This window comes from Meles meles, chromosome 2 (genome assembly GCF_922984935.1).
Source record: "Meles meles chromosome 2, mMelMel3.1 paternal haplotype, whole genome shotgun sequence".
Classification (NCBI taxonomy): domain Eukaryota; kingdom Metazoa; phylum Chordata; class Mammalia; order Carnivora; family Mustelidae; genus Meles; species Meles meles.
The window spans coordinates 4,051,359-4,071,624 of record NC_060067.1 but is presented as its reverse complement, the minus strand read 5'-3'; the positions used below and the strand labels follow the sequence as shown (position 1 = coordinate 4,071,624).

Genomic DNA, 20,266 nt, shown 5'->3' with positions numbered 1-20,266 from the left:
TTTTTCTTACTTTTGGGTCTGCTCAGTTGCTTTGTGGTTCTGTATCTTTGCTTTTTGCAGCTCATCTATTGGGCTTAATTTTTTTTCTTGAAATATAGTTGACATGCAATATTATATTAGTTCCAGATGTATAACGTCATGATTTGATGCACGTATATGTGGTGAAATGATCACCACGATAAGTCTAGGTGACCTACATCACCTCACGTAGTTTACCCCCCACCCCCCAGGAGAACCTTTAAGACTCTTTTAGCAACTTTGAAATATACAATACAGTATTATAAACTCCAGTCACTGTGCTGTGTACAGCACGTCCCCAGAACTTATATATTTTGTAACTGGAAGGTACCGTTTGACCACCTTCCCCCTTCACCCGTTTTGCCCACCCTCCCCTTTCCTCACCTCTGGCAACCACCGATCTGTTCTCTGTATTTATACGTTCAGTTCTCTCTTCCTTTCTCCCTCCCTCCACATATAAGTGAGATCATACAGTATTGCCTTTCTTTGTCTTATTTCACTTAGTATAATGCCCTCACTTAAAGACCATGTCACTTGCATGACAAGATTTCCTTTCTTTTTAATAGCCAAATAATAGAAGAGAGAGCGAGTGAATGTGTTGTGTGTGTGTTACATTTTCTTTATTCACCCAGCAGTGCACACTTAGGTTGCGTCTGTTGTAAATAATGCTGCACTAACCATAGGGGTGCAGGTACTTTTTTTTTTTTTAAAGATTTTATTTATTTATTAGAGAAAGAACAAAAACACGAGAGCGGGGGATGGGCAAAGAGAGAGGGAGAAGCAGGCATCCTGATGCAGGGCACCCTGGGATCATGACCTGAGCTGAAGGCAGACACTTAATCCACTGAGCGACGCAGACGCCCCGTGCAGATACCTTTTTGAGCTGTTTTTGTTTTCTTAGGGTAAATACCCAGAAGTGGACTCATGGGTGATAGTTCCACTATTTATGTTTCTGAGAACCTCCATACTGTTTTCCAGAGTGGCTGTTCCAGTGAGCATGCTCACTCCCCCTGCCCAGAGGACTCCTTTTCTCCGTATCCCCAAGACTTGTTATTTCTTATCATTTTAATAATAAATAAATTTATTTTAGTACCTATTTTCTGTGGGAAACCAGGAACTCGCTTGCTTGTTTTAATACACTTAAAATTTATTATGGAAGCAAGAAATACACAAATAGAGGAAGAAGAGTTCAGTGAATTGTGCATCCGCTCCCCAGCTTCAGTGATTACTAACTCATGGTCAGTCTTTTCATCTATGGCCTCACCCACTCTTTTTTATATTATTTTTGAAAATAATCTCGAACATTTTGCTGTACCGTTGGAAAGAAATCAGAGACTAAGGGAGGAGTTCCTTGGAGGTTTCCAGTCGTTGCTGCTGGGTCGCCTCTTGGGCAGGTGTAGAGAGGGCTCTGATCCATGACGTCTAGGGGGGCTAGCAGGACTCCCTCCAGATACACTAACCGGGCATATTGGTAGTGCCATTTTAGTGTTAGGGTTATTTGTGATTGAACACGGTCATTACTGGCTATTAAATTTGGCTTCATTGCAGCAGTCTGTAGAATAAGTCATGTAGGATCCATATACTTAACATGTAAGTTCCTAATACAGATGGTTCTGCTTATGATTTTTCAACTTTTACGATGACGCAAAAGCTGTACACATTCAGTTGAAACCATACTTTGAATCTTGAATTTTCATCTTTTCTTGGCCAGCAGTATGCCGTGCGTCAACTCTCGTGATGTTGGGCGGCCGCACTGCACTGTCGCTCCCGGTCACCACCTGATCTCACGGGTGAATGAGGACGCTTTCAAGCATTCCGTGCCCATGTGGTCATTTGTTTTTCATTTTAAGTGCAGTATTCAGTAAGTTACATGAGATACTCATACTCTACTGTAGAATGGACTTCGTGTTAGATGATTTTGCGCAACTGCAGGCTAACGGTAGGTGTTCTGAGCACGTCCAAGGTAGCTAGGCTACGTTCAGTAGGTTAGGTGCATTAAATGTATTTTTGACCTGCAGTGTTTTTAATTTATAATGGGTTTATTGGAATGTAACCCCATCCTAAGTCGAGGGGGATCTGTAAATTTCCACAGGCTAACAGATAAAAATAACAAGTTAATGCTTAAAATATGGATAGTTGTAAAATCAGAGTAGGTGTTCTCTTTTTAGGTGTATTACTGTAAGGATAGTAATAAATAGAAGTCTTTGGGAGGGAAAAAGTTCTTCATGAAAGGAAAACAATTTAACAACATTTTACGCAGAAAAATTCTTTGAGACCTGTGTTCATAGTATTTTCCTATTAAATTTGTTGAGCTATCAGAGAGGCTGGTTTGGTTTTACTTAGGCCCAGGGATGGATCTTTCATTTTGTATAACGAGTGGGAACCCCTTTATGTGTCTGGCTTAAGTTCTTAGTGGAACCGTATTTTAACTTGGTGGTGCTGCGGCGGTAGCTCCTTTAACAGCTCTTTCTGCTGGAATAGGCAGATGCTGTCCTTTCTGGTACAGTTAGTTACACATGTAGCCGTTGCAGCTGCCGTGGGCAAGTGTTTCAAGTTTTGTTTTTTTAAAGATTTTGTTTGAGACAGTGCAGGCCCAGGAGCGTGAGCAGGGGTGGATGGGTGGGAGGGAGAGGGAGAAGCGATTCCCCGCTGAGCAGGAAGCCCAGTGCTGGGCTCTGTCCCAGGACCCTGAGGTCATGACCTGAGCGGAAGGCAGACTGAGCCACCCAAGTGCCCCACAAGTGTTTTCTAATAAGCTATGTCTGATACCTTAGTTGGAAATAGCATGGTGGTTTAATCATATGCTACCTTCAATCCTGAGACATTTTGTGTCCTTGGGTTATGTAAGTGGTGTTTGTATCAACAGAAAGATTCACACAATGAGCAGAGAAATAGCCTTTCATTTCTGTGTGGCTGATGTTTTAAAAGTTAATCTTACATCTTCAGTAGAATCAAGGTCAGTGGGACTGTCTCATGATGATTCACATGATCACTTTAAATTGGGTCAACAAGGGTGTATTCTAACTTCTCTGCCGTTTATTTTTTTTTTTAATGAATTTAAACACTTTTGGATGAACGAGACACATGTATTTCTTAATCCCTTCTTTCAGAAGCATATTTTTATGGATATACGGTTTTATTATCTTTGAAGTCGGAGTTAATAGAACACTAGACTTGAGGTTTAATTATTATGAGAGAAAATGGGCAAACTACGTAAAAACTGAAGTTGTCATTCTTGGCAGGTGTATCTCAGTGTTTAGCTGGATTAGAGCTGATCCCTCTGTACTCCAGATTATATTGTTGAGTTATCGAGGAGTACATTTTGCAATGTACTCTGGGACTCTTGCAAGTTCTCTTGGACAGTTTGAGAAATCATATTATTTAAATTAAATGCTTCAGGGTACCTTATTGAGTTCTTTTCCTTTTTTCTTTTTTAATGGCTGGTAATATCCAATATAAAAATATAGCCATGTTCTTCCTATGAATTTCAATCTCCTCATACTTTTGAATTAGAACCAAATCAGAGGGACACAGGAGCTCATCAGATAAAACTGTCGACATTAATACTAAAAAGCAGATTGCAGAATGAAATTTAGATCTGAAGGCAAATGGGCCTGTTGATCTGTGTTCAGTCCCCAAATGTACTTAGCCATAGGCAGTGCTGGAAAGCCACAGATTCCCTCTACAGAAGCAGGCCGTTTACCAGACGTGGTTTCAGAGAGGACGTTTCTGTTTGGAGAATCATCCTGAAAGAAAGTCGCAGAAATTGATCCGTGTGCGTGCTTATTTATTTTTGCTAGCTAACAGACAAATCACTGTTTTCTTCCTGGAGAGGAATGAGTTATAGTAGTAGAGGTAACTAGTATAGTGGTTTTCACACTGTTGGACTGTGGTCCATAGTAAAAATACATGTTGATTATGACCTGGTGCACGTGTGCGCATGCACACACATGAACTATTGCTGATGCTTGCCGTAATAATGCGCTCTATATTTTATGGTCTATAAAATAAATGATAGTGTGACCTTTTAAATCGATTTCACATTCCATAAATGGGATCAGTACAGTTAGGCAAACTAGACTGGCTTTAGCAGATGTGAACCTGGGAGTTAGAGGTCCTTCTGTTTGGTTCTAACATGATACTGGTTCTCTCCACAGCTTGGTTACCTAATCATTGGGGGATGTTGTGCTGTGCTTAATTTGGGAGATAGGATTACCTGTAAAGATACTGCTTAGAGAACATAAAATCTCAAATTTATTGGCCCTTAATGCTTTTCATTACTATGAAAGAAAAATATATATAGGATTGGCAGAAGGATCATTCTTTTCCACTCTAGATACTTAAAAAACTTTTCCTAGATTAAGTCAGGCCAGAAAAGTATATTGTTATGTTGAGCTGTTCTCTGCTCTTACAGAATTTCTTCTGCTGAACTGCATTTAGGTGTTATGTTACCGATCATCACGGAAGGAATGACCCATTGCAGTTTCTTAAGGACATTGTTCATGCTGTATGAACTTTCTTTAGAAAGACTCAGGAGAATTTACTCTTTGCTGTCAATATTAGGAATAGTGCTTTCTCTTAACACCTGGTTTGTTTTTGTGCTAAGGATACTGTGATTCTTGTAATGGATCATGTTGCTGTATTTGTGTGGCCGACTAGAAAGTAGCTAAATTTTTGGCTTACATTTATAGGACCAAATCATATGCAGTTTCTTTATTGACATCATTATCCCGTTTTTTTTTGTGGGGGTGGGCATGAGTTCTTAGCCATTACTTTTCTATTAGTATTAATTTTCTCATCTACTTAAAATTTTATAGTTTTGGGGCACCTGGGTGGCTCATTGGGTTCAGTGTCTGCCTTTGGCTAAGGTCATGATCCCAGGGTCCTGGGGTCAAGCCCCGAGTCGGGCTGCCCGCTACTCTCTTTCCCTCTGCCCCCTCCCTGCTCGTCCTCTCTTTCTCTCTGCTCTGTTTCTCTCTCTCTCAAATAAATAAAGTCTTTGGGAAAAAAAAAACAAAAAAAACAAAACCTCATAGTTTTGTGTGCTTTTTCAGGTCTCTTATAGGAATAAATATTTATAATTATCTACAGTTGAAATTAGATTTTAAAAGCCAAATAAACTTAATTGTTAGTATAGGAAAATAGATTGTTTGTGAATTTGATAAGTTTCTTGTGATTTGTTTTTTTAAAAATTATATGAATAAGCATTTATTGTGTAAAAGTCTGTTTAAATTTATTTCTATATCATGTGCTATTATACTAAAACATTTAATATTTGTTGGTGTCAAAGTCAAATATGATTTCAGAGGATAAAATAAACCTGTAGATTCCTGAATCTTCTCTGGAATGTGGTTGAATACAAACTACATAAAGAAATGTTTTTGGTTATTCACATCTAACAGTGGTGACGAAATAATAGTTTGTAAGGGACCTCTTTTAAGTCGATAAAGTCAAGTTAAATGCAGAGTGTTTTTTTTTTTTTAAGATTTATTTACTTACTTTTAGAGAGAGAGAGAGAGAGAGAGAGGGGAAAAGAGAGTGTGCACGCATGCACGGGTAGAGGGGCAGAGGGAGAGAGAGATCCCAAGCTGATTCCTTGCTGAGTGCAGAGCCTGATGTGGGTCTGGATCCCAGGTCCCCAAGATCATGGCCTGAGCTGAAATTGAGTCTGATGCTTAACCGACTGAGCCACCAGGTGCCCTCATGCAGAATATTTTTTTTTTTTTTTTAAAGATTTTATTTATTTATTTGACAGAGAGCGATCACAAGTAGGCAGAGAGGCAGGCAGAGAGAGAGAGAGAGGGAAGCAGGCTCCCTTCTGAGCAGAGAGCCCGATGTGGGACTCGATCCCAGGACCCTGAGATCATGACCTGAGCCGAAGGCAGCGGCTTAACCCACTGAGCCACCCAGGCGCCCCCAGAATATTTTTTAAAACTGACTTTAGAATCTCCTGAATCAGTTTCTAAGTTTTTACTTAGTGTCATTAGCTGCACAACTGTATTTTTAACCTAAGTTTATCATGCTTTGGAGATGTAGTATACGTTGTTTGTTCAAATATTACTTAAATTTGAAAGGAAGATTTTATTTTTTTTTCTAATTTTAATTTACCCATTTATATTCTTAGATCTTTCTATACAGAATTTTATTAGCAAGTTTCAGAAGATTATCTAATTGATGCTATGCATTTTTATTCCAGATAGGTTTAAAAATGATTTGAGGGGTGCCTGGGTGGCTTGATTGGTTAAGTGGCTAACTCTTGGTTTTGGCCCAGGTCATGATCTGAGGGTCCTGGGTTTGAGCCCCACGTTGGGCTCCACACTCAGCGGGGAGTCTGCAGGATTCTCTCTCTGTCTCCCTCTGTCTCGCCCCAACCCCCGCTCACTCTCTCTCTCTGTAAAATAAATAAATTGTAAAAAAATGGTTTGAACATTGTAAGAACTTAATCAGTGAATCAGAGTTGGAACATGGCGATGTAACAAAATATGAGCTTTTTAGTTATAGAATTGAGTGTTGATGTCAGCGTTCTTGTGAACTTGTGAATAAATGATGTGATAGAAAAGTAGTCATTTGGTTAGAAAAAAAGATCATTTTTGTTAGGAAAAGAAGTGAGGTATTTCAAGCAATGTTGTAAGACTGGTGTGAAATCTGTTTATAATAGAACCATAAAGCTCTACTCATACTTTTGAACATGATGTGAGTAAAATGTAGAAATAAGAGCTAGGGTGAATATCGTTAACATCAGTATGGGAAGAAAGAGTGTTTTTGGAAAACTGTTGTGTCAACCCTGAACTATTTTGTTAAACATAATGCACAAACAACTTAATCTTTTCTCAGTGATTCAGGATCGTTTGAAAATTAGTGGAGGTATTTTAGATAATAAAATAAAGACCTCTACTGTGGCTTTGGGACTTTCCTGAATAATTCCCCGGTGTTCACTAAACTCACTGTTTTGTGTCACTTTCTGAGAAGAACATTTCTATTTGTTTATTTACACTTCTGGTGCAGAGCTGTTCTGTGACCATTTTTAGCTTCAGTTAATGCTTCAGGTTCATGTATAAAATAACAACTTCTATATTTTCTAGAACACGAGCAAACTCTACTAGAATCACCTGATCTTAGAATGGAAAAAAGTGTATATTCATTTCATTGTTTTAACGCGCCCCTATATAGCTTCTGTGTATTCCGTGACACTTACCAGTTTAATCTGTTCTTTCAGGGTTCATGCTGGAACCAGATCCAGAGCGCAGACCTGACATATTTCAAGTGTCCTATTTTGCATTTAAATTTGCCAAAAAGGATTGTCCAGTTTCCAACATCAATGTGAGTAGTTTTTCAAGTAGGCTATAAATTTAAAATCCCATTTCTTTTTTTTTCTTTAAAGATTTTATTTATCTATTTGACAGACAGTGATCACAAGTAGGCAGAGAGGCAGGCAGAGAGAGAGGGGGAAGCAGGCTCCCTGCCGAGCAGAGAGCCCGATGCAGGGCTCTATCCCAGGACCCTGAGAACATGACCTGAGCCGAAGGCAGAGGCTTAACCCACTGAGCCACCCAGGCGCCCCATAAAATCCCATTTCATATGTATAGGTACATACACTTTCAGAATTACTTGTTTTATGACAAGTGGTCTGACTGTTTGTGATTAGTATTTTTATAAAAAGTCACAGTTGCCAAACTGTGCCAAGGTGCCCTGGGGAGCTACAGCAGACCTGGGGTCCTGCAGGATCTTTTTCCTTTTTGAGGGACACGCAGTGACCTCTGTTTGACATAGCACAAATTGCTTTTATTCAGTTGTTTGGGCCTCTCTGTTCCGTTGGGAGATGCCTCATGAAAAATTCCTGAGGCGCGAAGCGCTGGGTAAAAAGTCTGGTTACTTTTGGTATAAAGAGCGTAGCTATTGTACATGGAGAGACCTGGGTTCACTTCTGTCAGTGACTGGTTTTGTATGTTTTGGGGAGTGAGTTACTATCTCTTTCTTTTTCTGTGAAAATAATACTTATGAGGATCACAAATAAGTGTGAACCCTGTGTTTCATCCGCGGAAGGTGTTGAGTTCATGGTAGCTGGCATTATTCCGAGGCTTTGGGTTCGTCTGCACAGCGCACCTGATTACAGCACATTAACTCCGTATGGCAAGTCTTTGCTGATTTTAATAAAGGTCTGTGTTCATCACTGACTTTCCAGTCTCAACTTTTTTTTTTCTTTTAAAGATTTTTTTTATTTATTTGACAGACAGAGATCACAGGTAGGCAGAGAGGCAGAGAGAGAGGAGGAAGCAGGCTCCCCGCTGAGCAGAGAGCCTGAGGCAGGACTCAATCCCAGGACCCTGGGATCATGACCAGAGCCGAAGGCAGAGGCTTTTGACCCACTGAGCCACCCAGGCACCCCCAGTCTCAACTTTTAAAGATTATTCTGGCTCTTGTTCAGATAGGTCTTTTTGGTGTATAAAACTTCGTCCATCCCACTAAAAAAATAAGGAAGTTGGTACTATTTCTTTTTGTTTTTTGAAGGTTCAATGTAATATATTCTCTGTCAAAGCTGAAAGTGAGGCAGTTCTAACCTAGTAATGAAAGTAGGTTGATTTGACATTTGTGGATTTTTAGCTTTTTATTCAGCAAATATGTATTTGGGTGCCTACTCTCAGACAGACATTAGAGAGCATGTGTTTGGTGACCTTTATGAGCGGTGCGATGAGCGTTCTCTGCAGTAGAAACAACACTTCCCTCAGCTCTTGGGGTTCGCCACTTTTTCCAAAGTCGTTTGGAAAACAGTCACTGATTTACAAGTATACTGTAATCCTTCTTTTAATCTGATATTTACTGGTTTGTAAAGTGGGTCTGATGATGTTCTGTTTCTTTTCCAACGGTGTCTGTGGAACATGAACATGAAAGTAACATTTGGGTAGCGTGCAGTGATATTTGCAGATTAGATCGGGCAAATACACGTGAGCATGTTGTAGGCATCTGAGGTGCAAGCAGTATTTCCTTGGTAGTACTTTTCAAGGTATATCCATACTGTTTAAATGAAACTTTCTGCAATTAAAATGAAAACGAAAATGAAAAGTTTTATTTTTTTCTTCCAAGAATTCTTCTGTTCCTTCCACTCTTCCTGAACCGATGACTGCTAGTGAAGCAGCTTCTAGGAAAAGCCAAATAAAAGCCAGGTAGGCAAAGCTGTGCTGAGATCGGAAAAGACATTTTTTACAAAGTGTATAGTTTTTTTTTAATTCTAGCTAGTATCGTTGATTAAATATCGTTTTTACACAAAAAATGGATGTTCTTTATTGCATGTGATGAGGGGCTTAGATAGCAACTATGAAATGAGCTTTTTTGCATTAGGTGTGGGATTTGACATCGATCTTACTCGAAATGCTCACCCTCAGCAATTAGGAAGTGATTATGCAATGCATGATGTTCCATTGGGTCATTTTGAAGGGTGTCATTATTTCATCACATGGTAACTAATTCATGAAATTTTCGTATTGTGTTTATAGCTAGTTTTTTTTTTTTAATTTAAGGAAAATAACTTACAGCAAACTAGAGTATTCTAAATTCATATGTTCTTTTATGTATTCTAATACATATTTGGAATATGTATTGCTATGTATAAGTTGTAACGAATGATTATAACTAATTCTTTTAAGACTGATAAAGAAGTATAATGTTTTAAATGATCATTCATAGTTTTTTATTGTGCTGATAAGTTTGGTGTGTATTATGTAGGTTAAGATGTGTGTGTGATCAATGATTGAATTAATGATTTTTTTATACTATTTTTGTCTATAAAAGTTAATAAACAGGATTATAATTTAGATTATCAGGCATACTATTGCATGTGGGGAGATATCTTGGTCATGACTTTTTTTTTTCCTTTTTTTTTAAGGTATCCTTATTTGAGAGAGAGCATGAGTACTCGAGTTGTGGAGGTTGGAGGGTGGCAGAGGGAGAGAGAGTCAGAGAATCTCAGGCTCCCCGCTGAGCACAGAGCGCATCTCAGGGCTCCGTCTCAGGACCCCTGAAATCATGACCTGAGCTGAAATCAGGAGTTGGACACTTAACTGACTGAGCCACCCAGGTGTCCCATTCAGAGCTTTTTTTTTTAATTTTACTTAGGTAAAGATTTTATTTGATATGAAATACCTAAAATATGTTTATTATACACCTGTTATATGTAAGATATAAATCCTGGAAACACAAAGAAAAAGGAGCAGTGTTTATTCTCAAGGAGCTCAAATTCTAATGAAGATAGACAGGAGAACAGTTACATGGATAGATACTATGTTCCATAGGTAGATACACACATAGTTCCTGTGCAGCTCTGAGAGGGGGGGAAGGGAAAGCTGGGAGCAGAGAAAGCCTCCTCTCCCTGGGGCTGTGGCTTGCTGTTGGATGGACAGAAAGTCACCTGGCATGACGGGGAGTGAAACTATGGCAGGCAGGCCGTTCAGGCAGGAAGAATGCCCTTTGTCAACGTGCCGGGCTGCAGCAGAAGGGGACATAGACGGCAGTGGTGGGGAACGGTAGCTCGATGCCATCCCGAGCAACTTGGTTTATGTCATGCTAAGAAATTTGGACTTGGGGCTTGAAGCCGGTGATTTTTCAATTTTGCAGTCCGCTCTGCTATTTGGGACTTCGTGTGAGATGTGTTGTTATAATAATAAAAAAAAATTTGTTCTTTATAAATTGTTAAAATATCATTTATGAATGACTTTGTTTAAAAAAAAAGTCTAAAAATATGATCTTCATTCACTGGAATTTTAAAATACTCTCGAGTAAGAGACTGAAGGAGTAAAGTTCCATCTAACGTGCGGGAATCTCTTAGGACCGACGGTCTTATCTAGGACACAGCCATAGTTGGCAGTTGCTGTTAGAGTCGAGTGGCGGTTATGAATTACCATAGGACATGTCAGTTCAGTTTTACTGTGGTCTTTAAAATTTTATTTTTTACGATTTATTTGAGAGAGAGAAGGAGAGAAAGAGTGTGAGCGCTGGGGTGGGCAGAGGGAGAATCTGTCAAGCAGGCGTCCTGGTGAGCTGGGAGGTGCCGCCCGCGGTTGCTCCAGCCCAAGGCCCATGACATCATCATGAGCTGAAAGCAGGAGTCGGTCCCTTAACTGACTGAGCCACTCAGGTGCCCCTATTGTGGTGTTTTAGTAATTACTGTGTTAGTGATGAAATCTCTAAGAAAGTAGATACAGATTTTTTAAGAAGCATGAGTCAAGTGAACAAAAATGATGCTTTGAATATCTCTTTAACCACGACAGAAGTCCTAGCTGTACAATTATAGGCAAATGAAATAGTGCAACTAAAATTCACAGTGCTATCCATATTAGGGTAAATCTGTACATTACATTAAAAAATTAGGTTCACTGGTGCTTATGGTCAATAATACAAATTTTCTCTATTGACAAAATCAGTAAAGTATTTGAAAAAATTTAAATATGTATAAAACCTAATTAAAAAATTAAGTTAGTCTTTTTTTCATGTAAAAGTCTTCGTGATGGGGGACAGGTGATTGGAGAAATCTTTAAATAGCTAGTATCATTATTTACATGTTTTAGAGCTTTTATGAGTATTATCTGTCTGCCCTGCCTTTACTGAGTGACATAGCACACTGGTTTCCTTCTTTCTGAAAAGCTCCTTTCTAGCTCCCTGAAACCTGTGTCTGCTCCTGGGACTGTTAACCATGGGAGACTTGTGACTCCCATCTGAAAATGGGAAGATCGGGAATTACTGTCCTGGCAGATGGAAACACTAAAGTATTTTAAGAGGAGAGAGTGTGTTTGAGAGATTGTTCGGGAGAGAATAGGAGAGGCAGGAAGGAAGCAGAGAAACAGCTTTGTCTACTGTAATAGGGCAGATGAGGCCTCACGGTGGCGTTACCACTGATTAGTCTTTTAGACAGTCTTTTGTTTGAGGCGAGTTTGTGTCTTCATGTTGCCTAATCTGCCCAGGCATTTTCTTCCCAGTTCTTCACACGGAACGCTTAATTTCTTTTTACTGTCTAATGAAGGTGTTTATTTTTACCCGCCAGTGCCTACCTGACGCCTTCATAGCCAAACTAGACTAAGGGAGAGCTTCTCCTCCATGAAACTGTTGACCGTACTAGCTTGACACTTCTTATTTTTACTGTCTTGTATTTATTTTATCGTATTTTCATGAACTTTTCGTATCTTCCTGGGTATCCTGTAAGTTGTCTGAAGATGGTGTTGTGCTGTGTTTGCTGGATATCAGCAATTATATGATAGATCTTGGTACATTGGTAAAATACATTAGGAAACGCTACAGTAAAGTCTGTAGAACTTTGAACATGCTTTTTAGAGATTTGCTGCCCTCGTGTGTTGTGAATCTCTGCGGAGCGATTTATAGGGAAGAAGGCAGGGCGAGGTTTGGCCTGTCCTTTACAGTTAACAAAGAATGGACAGGGGCACCTGGGTGGCTCAGTGGGTTAAGCCTCTGCCTTCAGCTCAGGTCATGATCTCAGGGTCCTGGGATTGAGCCCCACATCGGGCTCTCTGCTCGGCGGGGAGCCTGCTTCCTCCTCTCTCTCTGCCTGCCACTCTGCTTACTCGTGATCTCTCTCTGTCAAATAAATAAATCTTTAAAAAACAAAAACAAAAACAAACAAACAAAAAAACAAAGAATGGATAGACCGATAGAAAGACTGCACAGGCTCTACAGCCCCCAACTTGAACTTAGGGAGTACAGCGTTGGTTTTAGTGTCATGTCCGTTATTGGAACTCAGTAAGTCCTTGATTATCATTATGATGACGTACAGTTGCTTATGTGTATATATGATACTTTCATTGCCTTTAACTCAGTTTTCATGACTTGTACTATAACCCATCCCATCTGAAACATAAATGTTATTTTTAGAAAACCGCACACATACAGTGTATTTCTGTTACTATCTAAAATCTTCGATTCAGTTTCTATTCTTTTCTCTTACAAAGCTAGTTAAGAGGGCTCCCTCTTGTGGTATGCACAGACGTAAGGGAGAGCTGTGGATCTGTACAGTTACTGTATATCGGGCATTCTCCAAATGCAGCACATAGAACTTGGTAAATCATGCGTGCAGACTTCCATTTCCAAGTCACTGGAAAAGGTGCTGAGGGAACTTGGTGAAGAGATTTTATGGCAGTCCTGTTGAAAAGTGAACATATGATGCTATTAGAAAGTAATTGAATTTTTGTACTGGATTTATAGAAAAAATAAGTTGATAAATATGTGAGTTAAAGATTTCCCCTGGCTTTTTAAATTTTTTTAAGGAAAAAAAAATGTGTCCTTTATAGTGTTCTTGCTTTCAAAACTCTGCTTACCATTTTGACCATACCTGTCTGTGGCCCAAGCTAAGTTCTAGTGGGGAAAATGTTGCATAATGTCCCTTCATTGTTCTAAGTAAAGCATGTTGAAGAGGCAGGAAATTGAATGTGAACAGGCAGCTCCACTCTTTGAAAGTTTTCGCTCTTTTGTTTTGTGGGCTCTGGAGGGCAGTCTTCTCTTTCTTGATCTAGAGTCCAAGCTGAGGGAGACGGTTATTTTTTGTTTCTTGTTTTTTTATTTTTCTGACTGCTTTAGAGAATTGTCTCCTGATTCTGTCCAGAACCATAGGAGAAGGTCTGTTTGTTTCCTTTACCTCGTGTCCTTGGGAGCAAGCCTGTTCTCTTTTACTGTCCGCCTCAGTGGCGGACTGTGAATGGTAGCAGAGCGTACTGGTTTAAGGAAAATGGTTTATGTTATTTACATAACATGTTTATTTACATAAACATTTAGCGCTTGAGCATAGAGAGGAAGAAGCCAAGAGGACTAATATGATCATCGATAATAATTAAAATGCATCTGTTGAAATAGAGCCTTTATAGACAAATACTGAGTTAGAAATAATCCCAGGATTTGGAATGAAATATATTCTTCTGTTGTAGAATAACAGATACCGTTGGACCAACAGAAACCTCAATTGCACCAAGACAGAGACCAAAGGCCCACGCCGCCACAGCCACTCCCAGGGTGCTGACCGTTCCGAGCGCTGCAACACCTGTGAAAGTCCCCGCTCCCGGTGAATTCGGGAACCACAGACCGAAAGGTAGTAACGGCCCTGCCGACCTTGTCACCTTTATAGTGAACCTACAGCTTTTATGGCTTGATTTCCTCGCAGTGCAAATTACTGGCAGCTTCCTGTTATAAAGCAGATCACTTAATGCTTAAGAAACTTTCTACTGATAAAGTCAACCCCTTGTTTTCCTCACGTTGTAGGCAAAAGCAGTTACTGGTCATATAATAGTTTGGTACAAAAAGCTTCCATTTTGCTTATCCATAGAGTCTTCAGCTAGTAGGGTTTGAGGTTGGTAATAAGGTTCAGGAGTATAGACAATTCTGTATTGTGTTGGAAAGGAGGGGGTTGAAACTCTCGTCTTGAGAAGTTGTATGTCTTTCCACTGCATCCAGAACCCTGGTGGAGGAGTGTATCTTGGGTTGTGTGGAGAGTACAACACAGAAACCTGTCTTCTCATCTGATTTTGAGAAGATTTATTTTTCTGATCTTAAATATCTTCAAAGCATTATGATGCAGTGTAGTACTTAAAAAAAAAATTCCCTAGGAAATCTCTAATATTAGGTAGTGAACTTGTCCTAACAAGGGTCTGGGGGTATAACTTGTATGCTCATCTCAAGAAAACCCTGTTTTGCACTTTATTTCATGATATAGCTGTTTTGCTTTAATGTTAAAATGTTTTAAATTAAGGTGTTTTCAGTTAGTATACTCTAAGGGTTAAGAGCCCATACTTGGAGCCTCATGAACCTGAATGTGAGCTCCGTTTTTCCCATTTCTTAGTAACGTATGTTATAAAAGTTCTGGTACCTATCTGATAGGATTGCTGCGAGGATTACGTCACTGCTTAATATAATCCCTTGCCACGTAGTATGTCCTTAAGAAATGTTAAATATTAGCTACTATTACTGTTACGTGTGTACTCAGGAAAGGTAATGCTGATGTTACCTGATGCGTTGCTGCGTCCTTCTGTCATGATCAGGCACATCGGATGGAGGATTGTTTCATGGAAACGGGAAAATAGGGGAAGTTGAAACCTTTTGTGTCTGTTTCTTAGCCTCAGTGTTCTCTCTTGTACAATGAGAATAAAACCTGTTTTTCCTGTTACAAGAAACACATGACAAGGTGTGTGGTATCTGGGAAGGTTCTGTTGTGTAGTGAGCATTCAGTGTTCGTTCGTTCGTTCTTTTCTACCACTTCGGGTTGGCGATCCTAGTAGTCTTCTCTGTCGTTATCAGTGCCCTCCAGCCAAAGACCACTAGGAACACACTTGTATTTGAACAAATTGGGTTTATTACTCACATATCATGGGAATCTGTGGGAGTGTCTCAGTTAGATGGTATTTGAAAGACTTACTGAAGGATTTGGGCTTGTTTTAGGTATTTTTGGGGAAGCTTGAAGGAAGTGGGACTTTGCTCTGGATTGAATGCCGTCAGGAAGTGAATATGTCATCATGGGTATTTTGATAAATCTTACTTCTCTTCTACAAGGAGGGAAGCAAAGCCTCAAATTTGCTGTCGAAGCAGCAGTCAGCCATAGGAGCAAGGCTCCATCTGGGAGAGGTGTGGTCTTTTTTTGGCTTGGACAGTGTTCCTGAACCTGGCAGTGGGCAGAACGTTGATGGAGCGGTCGTGTTGCCCTGAGCCACCACGGTGACGGGAGGCCTTCTCTGCTGTGAGCGTCCTGTGAAATTGTTGATCAGGGGCTGTGAGGGTCAGGCCTGCTCCCATGGCAGGGATTGTATTTCTTTTTGTCATGCTTCCAGCTTGAGTTGAAAAAGCAGTATTCCTGGGGTGCCTGGGTGGCTCAGTGGATTAAGCCGCTGCCTTCGGCTCAGGTCATGATCTCAGGGTCCTGGGATCGAGCCCCGCATCGGGCTCTCTGCTCCACAGGGAGCCTGCTTCCTCCTCTCTCTCTGCCTGTCTCTCTGTCTACTTGTGATCTCTGTCTGTCAAATAAATAAATAAAAGAAAAAAAAAAAGAAAAAGCAGTATTCCTTCCCCCAGCCATGTGTGCATCTTTTAACATTTCTCCCCCATTAAATACTATACAAGAAGTGACCCACGAATATCTTCTTTTAGAATATTCAGACGGTATAGTAGTATTCAGGAAAAAATATTAAAGTCTCCATTATTTTCTTCCGTGGAGTAAAACTAGCAGCAGATTAGTGTGCATTTCCTGGGTGCGTTTTTTTATGTCCTTGCACGCACCTGTCTGGATACGAATCACTTAGGTCGTGTTTAAGGTAAAGGGACTCATACTGTACCTAGTTCTGCAACTTGATTTTGTTTTCCTCTTCTGCTTAGGAGAGCTTTGCCCGTCAGCGCACACACCTCTACCATGTAGTTTTTAAAAGGTAGATGCTGATCTGCTGTGTAAAGGTACCAGTTTATGTAGCCGTTCAGGTCGTTTCCAGTATTTGGAACAGCCTTAAAACAGACTCTTGATTTCTGTGTTAGAGCATTTTTCTGAGGAAGGTGTTAAAGAGTATACTCATTTAAAATCTGTCAGCTGCTGCCACACTGCCGTCCAAAAAGACTTCATAAATTTACACTCTAACAACAGGGAGTGTCCTTTGGTTCTTGTTTTTGCCAATACCTGATAGTATTACTTTTTTAAAATGTTTCCCTTTTGATAGGTGAAATATCTGTTTTTATTTTATGGATTAATTAATTGATTAATACCACTGTTTCATGTTTACTAGCCATTTGTTTTCTTCTGTGAATTAGCTTTCGCAATTTTCTGTGAGATTGCTTTGTTTCTGTTTTTTTTTTTTGTTGCCCTTCAGATTTTGTTTTTACGTCTTCTGAATATTAGTTCTTTGCCATATGCATTGTAAAGTTTCTGACAGTATGTCCTTAAGTTTCCCGGTGAATTCACTTCACTTCTCTGAGCCTTCGTTTTGTCCTGTGCAAAACGCGGAATGATAGTGTGATGCTTTGATGACATACTTGAAAGCGCCGTTTTCACGTAGGATTGTTACATGTTGCTTGGGATTTCTCTGGTGCTCTGTGGCCTTGGCTTGCGAACCAGGGACTCCTCTTAGCTTGAGGTGACGAGAGCGCAGTCACAGTCCGTGAGGCGAGAGGTGCGCCACACGAGTTACCGCAGGACGCTCCCTGCTGCCACCCGGCTTCCCCCCTCGGGGGCGGTCACAGTCAGACGTCAGGGCCCTAAAAGATGAACATCGCTGGGGAGCTTCAGTTTTAATATTCTACCAACAGGGAAGAAATACACTTAAAGGCTAATGGTGGTAATGTCTGTGTGCTAGAACGATGGTTTTCATTTTCTTCTGAATATTTTTATAAATGTTCCAAGACTAATTATAATCAACACATATTTCCTTAGAATTAAGAAGTTGTGAAACTATTTTCATAGGGGTGTTGGATTTAAGGTCTGGGGAGGTTTGACGATGTTGGGGACAAAGAATCCTTGTCTCCCTCCTCGCACCGTCCTCCTCCCGCGGGCTCACATAGCTGCGCTTGACTTTATGGTGACCCCGTGGAGGAGAACAGAGATTGTGGCGTGTCGCATTTCCTTTTGGATACCATGGGTCTCTTTTTGATTAATTTCAAAAGTTTATTCATAGGATTTGCCTTGGGTGAAATTTCGGAAGCTTATAAATAAATACCCACTGAGGAGGCAGTGTGAATAGTCACCACACGAGCATTTATTGAACATTGTTAAATCGAGGTTCCTTGGGGCCTTCATAGATCAGTGAGTCATTGTCCCGGCCGTCAAAGTGCCCTAGTCGGGCGACAGCCATGAAGACGACATGTGCCAGGCAGAAGGAAGGCTTGCAAACCGAGGGGAGGCAGTAGATGAAGGAACAGGGAGGAGGCACGTGAGCTAAACCTCGAAGGACAAGAAGAGTTGCGGCAGGTGAACGTGGCTGCGTAGACGGAGGGAATCGCACTGGCAAAGACAGACTCAGGCCAGCGCGTGGGCTAGTTGGGAAGCGAGGAGGGGGCCGAGGCAGGTGGGCTCGGAGACGTGAGGTGGGGAAGACGCAGCATTTCTAAGAGGTTGACTGGCTCAGGGCTGTGGCCGATGCGTGAACGTTCGCGGGTCCTGAGGTTCACGGGTCCTGAAGTCCCGGGAGACACCGTGTCGGGCCGCGAGCTCGAGTGCACGGGGGAGAGAAGAGGGACCGGCCTTGCTCAGTGATGCTGAATGAAGCAGAATGAAATCCAGCCGTTCTGTTGAACTCTTGAGTATGTTAACCCGCGTTTCCGAAACCCCTTTTAGGAGCCCTGAGACCCGGCCGTGGCCCGGAGCTGGCGCTAGGTCAGGGGCCGCCGCAGCCGCCGCCGCAGCCGCCGCCGCAGCAGCACCGCGTCCTGCAGCAGTTGCAGCAGGGAGACTGGAGACTGCAGCAGCTTCACCTGCAGCACCGGCCCCCGCAGCCGCCGCCGCTCCTCCAGGACGCCTACGGGCCGCAGGTCACCCTCCACTTCCTGCACACACACCAGGGCGGCGCGCGGCCGTCCTGGCCCGGGCACCGGGCACCGGGGACGCTGGCTCCAAGGCAGCCTTTGCCCCGTTCGCACACTATTGAAGAAAATGCATTTTCCTTGCCTTCTGTGAGATTCTGAAAGAATCTCCTGCTGAAATAGGTTGCATCGGGACTTTATGAATGTTTAGTCATTGGGGCATTTTGAATAAGCATGGCAATTTAAGATGAATGTCATCTTTTTCAGGTTGTGTTTTGAGTTAAGAAACAGCTTAAGAATGTCATTGTTGGGAAGGTGGCATTTAGGCTCTCAGACATAAAACTGTCTTGGGGTTTTGTTCTAGGTACGCCCCTGCCCCCAGGCCTGGGTTGGGGTGTGTGTGTGTGTGTGTGTGTCTGTGTCTGTGTCTGTGTCTGTAGGGGTGGCATTTAGAGTTGGAAGGGACACAGACAAAAAATGACCTTACGTTCTGTTCTGCCCTTTGCCTTATCAGAACCTGCAAATTTCTAGTTTCATTAAGCTGTTTCATATGTAGTGACTTGTCACAATTCCCTCTCTATCATTTCCTGAAACGTTTTGAGCCCAGTAAACGCATGGCATCTCTCGTGGGGGGTTCCCTCTCCCGGTCTTGATTAAGAGACCCGGAGCAGAACAGTTAAATGGAGGGTGCCTTTGCATTGCCGGGAGGCATCGTGGAAGGGGAGATAGAAGAGGTTGGGAATTTACTATGAGTCCCGGACCCAAGTCACTTCAGGGGTTCTCGTCAGCGGGGAAATGTGGTCAGGGTTAGTTTTCTTCCAAGCATCCTTAAGTGCACCGGGAATGCAATTCCCGTGAGCACATGTAAGTAATAGTCAGTTATGGACTAGAGTTTTTGTACATTGGTGCTTGGACTCCTAGTACTGAAATCATTGTGAAATCATGATGGTGAGCTCAGTACCAAAAAATATCCCCCAAGCCATAACAAAACAAAACCGATGGCACAAACAGGCGCTCCCGTTACTGATGAATTTCCTTTGCTTCACTGTAGTATCAGCACGCAGTGCAGCAGCAGCTGCTTCAGCAACAGGGCTTGCTGCACCCCGTGTATCCGCCGCAGCCGGCCGCATCACTGTATCCCGCCATGGTGAGTGTTTCGGAACTTCTGGATAGTTCTCTCTGAGAATACATTCCGGTGTGGGAATTCCCAGTATGAATGGTATTATTCAGATTTGACTCAAGTCGGTCAGTTAACACGTTCTTAACAAAGCCAGTAGTGAGTTCTTAAGCAGTCTGACATTGGTCTGACCCGTAGCACCTGGACTTGGAACACTGTAACTGACTGATGGTATTTTTCTCTTACCTCATCCTATAAGGGAAATGATCTATTTCCCATGGTCTTTTGTCATATGTCTCTTTCATTTGGCACATGTCTGTTGAATAAAAAAACTCAATGGGAAATTGCATTTGCTTCAGAGCAAATTTATAGCAATTGCTGTACTAGTGACTGTAAACTACCCTCTTGTCTCTCTCTTACACTGTTCAAAGGAAGATCTTTGAATCCTGTCAAGTGAGCCTAACTTCACAACTTTTTTTTTTAATTGAGGTGTAACTGACGCAGCATTCTATCAGTTTCAGGGATACAGTGTCGCGATTTGATGTTTGTATATTTTGCAAACGATCCGCGTCATACCCGCAGTCAGACAGCTTCTTAAATAGACTTCTCTTTACTGCTGTGATGTTGGAGTCGCAGACTGCTCCTTCGTGCGTG

General features: G+C 41.5%; 1 protein-coding gene across 3 annotated transcripts in view; it reads left to right on the top strand.

Annotated features, from left to right (window-relative positions):
• BMP2K (BMP2 inducible kinase) overlaps positions 1-20,266 on the top strand; it is a 125,488-nt gene that overhangs the window by 79,637 nt on the left and 25,585 nt on the right. For all 3 annotated transcript variants that reach the window (XM_045998142.1, XM_045998141.1, XM_045998140.1), the window contains 5 exons: positions 7,235-7,338; positions 9,100-9,179; positions 13,938-14,098; positions 18,311-18,504; positions 19,547-19,642. In XM_045998142.1, the coding sequence (XP_045854098.1) occupies positions 7,235-7,338; positions 9,100-9,179; positions 13,938-14,098; positions 18,311-18,504; positions 19,547-19,642 (635 nt within the window). The remainder of the gene's footprint in view (positions 1-7,234; positions 7,339-9,099; positions 9,180-13,937; positions 14,099-18,310; positions 18,505-19,546; positions 19,643-20,266) is intronic.